Source organism: Debaryomyces fabryi (assembly GCF_001447935.2).
Source record: "Debaryomyces fabryi strain CBS 789 chromosome Unknown contig00414, whole genome shotgun sequence".
In the NCBI taxonomy this organism is placed as follows: domain Eukaryota; kingdom Fungi; phylum Ascomycota; class Pichiomycetes; order Serinales; family Debaryomycetaceae; genus Debaryomyces; species Debaryomyces fabryi.
In genome coordinates, this window is record NW_015385838.1 from 1 (window position 1) to 1004 (window position 1004).

General features: G+C 31.9%; 1 protein-coding gene across 1 annotated transcript; it reads left to right on the forward strand.

Moving 5' to 3' along the window:
• Window positions 1-503: 503 nt before the first annotated feature.
• AC631_05991 (uncharacterized protein) lies at window positions 504-842 on the forward strand (the record flags this gene model as incomplete). The annotated part of the gene is made up of 1 exon (XM_015614820.1): window positions 504-842. A coding segment is annotated over one exon (339 nt), but the record flags the coding sequence as incomplete, so codon positions are not given.
• Between the last annotated feature and the right edge of the window lie 162 nt (window positions 843-1004).

Sequence of the window (1004 nt, forward strand, 5' to 3'; positions counted from 1 at the left end):
TGTCAATATAATGAAGTTCAATCTAATGAAGCTCAGTTGAGTCAATTCGACAATCAAATTTCAGTGTATCCACAAACTGCAGATATATTTATTCTTTCTTAATTTTACAATCAAATATTTACCGTACAACTGACTTTAATATATATCCTTCTGAAATCATATGGCCAATGCTATTGTTGTAACAATATATTGTTCAATTTATGTGGCATCAATAGTTGAATTCCAATCATTTTCTAGGATTAATGCAGTATCTTAGAGAACAACCTGTTTCAAATTACTTTTATGTTTAGCTCTAACTAAATTTACTATACAAAATAAATCTCCGAACTGGAACATTACTCTATAAGGATTGAAGTTAATTCTGAAACCTTTGTAACATGAAGCAACATGTTCGTTTCGCATAGATGCAAAAAGTCTAGACACATAAATAATTATATAAGAGCAGACATATACCGTTTTACAAAATATTATTTTGAATACTTATATTATACTAATATCAAGTAATGTCTGATCTAATTGACCAGGATAATGAAGATATACCTCTTGAGGTACCGCACGATCTTGATGGTCCAGATGACCTAAATCAGTGGTATAATGAACAGGGCGTGGCCAAGGCGAATATAAATTATCACAGAAGAATGATCGATGGAAATTTGGAGCAAATAAATCGGGCCAAACGATTTCGTGATCAGTTGGTAAACGGATATAACGAAGCCAATATTGGATCTAGTCCAAAGGTTAGGAAGCTTAGAAAGTCCACGATTAATATTTATCAAAATATGCAAAGGGTGAATGATTATCTTTACTTAAATCAAGAAGGAGAATCAACAGGAGAACAATCGGTGGATTTAGGAGATGAGAGATTGAACCAAATGATGATATTGTTTCAATCACGTTTCAATCGGATGGATGAGAAATTTGATAAGATGGATGAGAAATTTGATAAGATGGATGAGAAATTTGATAAGATGGATGAGAGAATTGATAAGTTGGATGAGAAATTT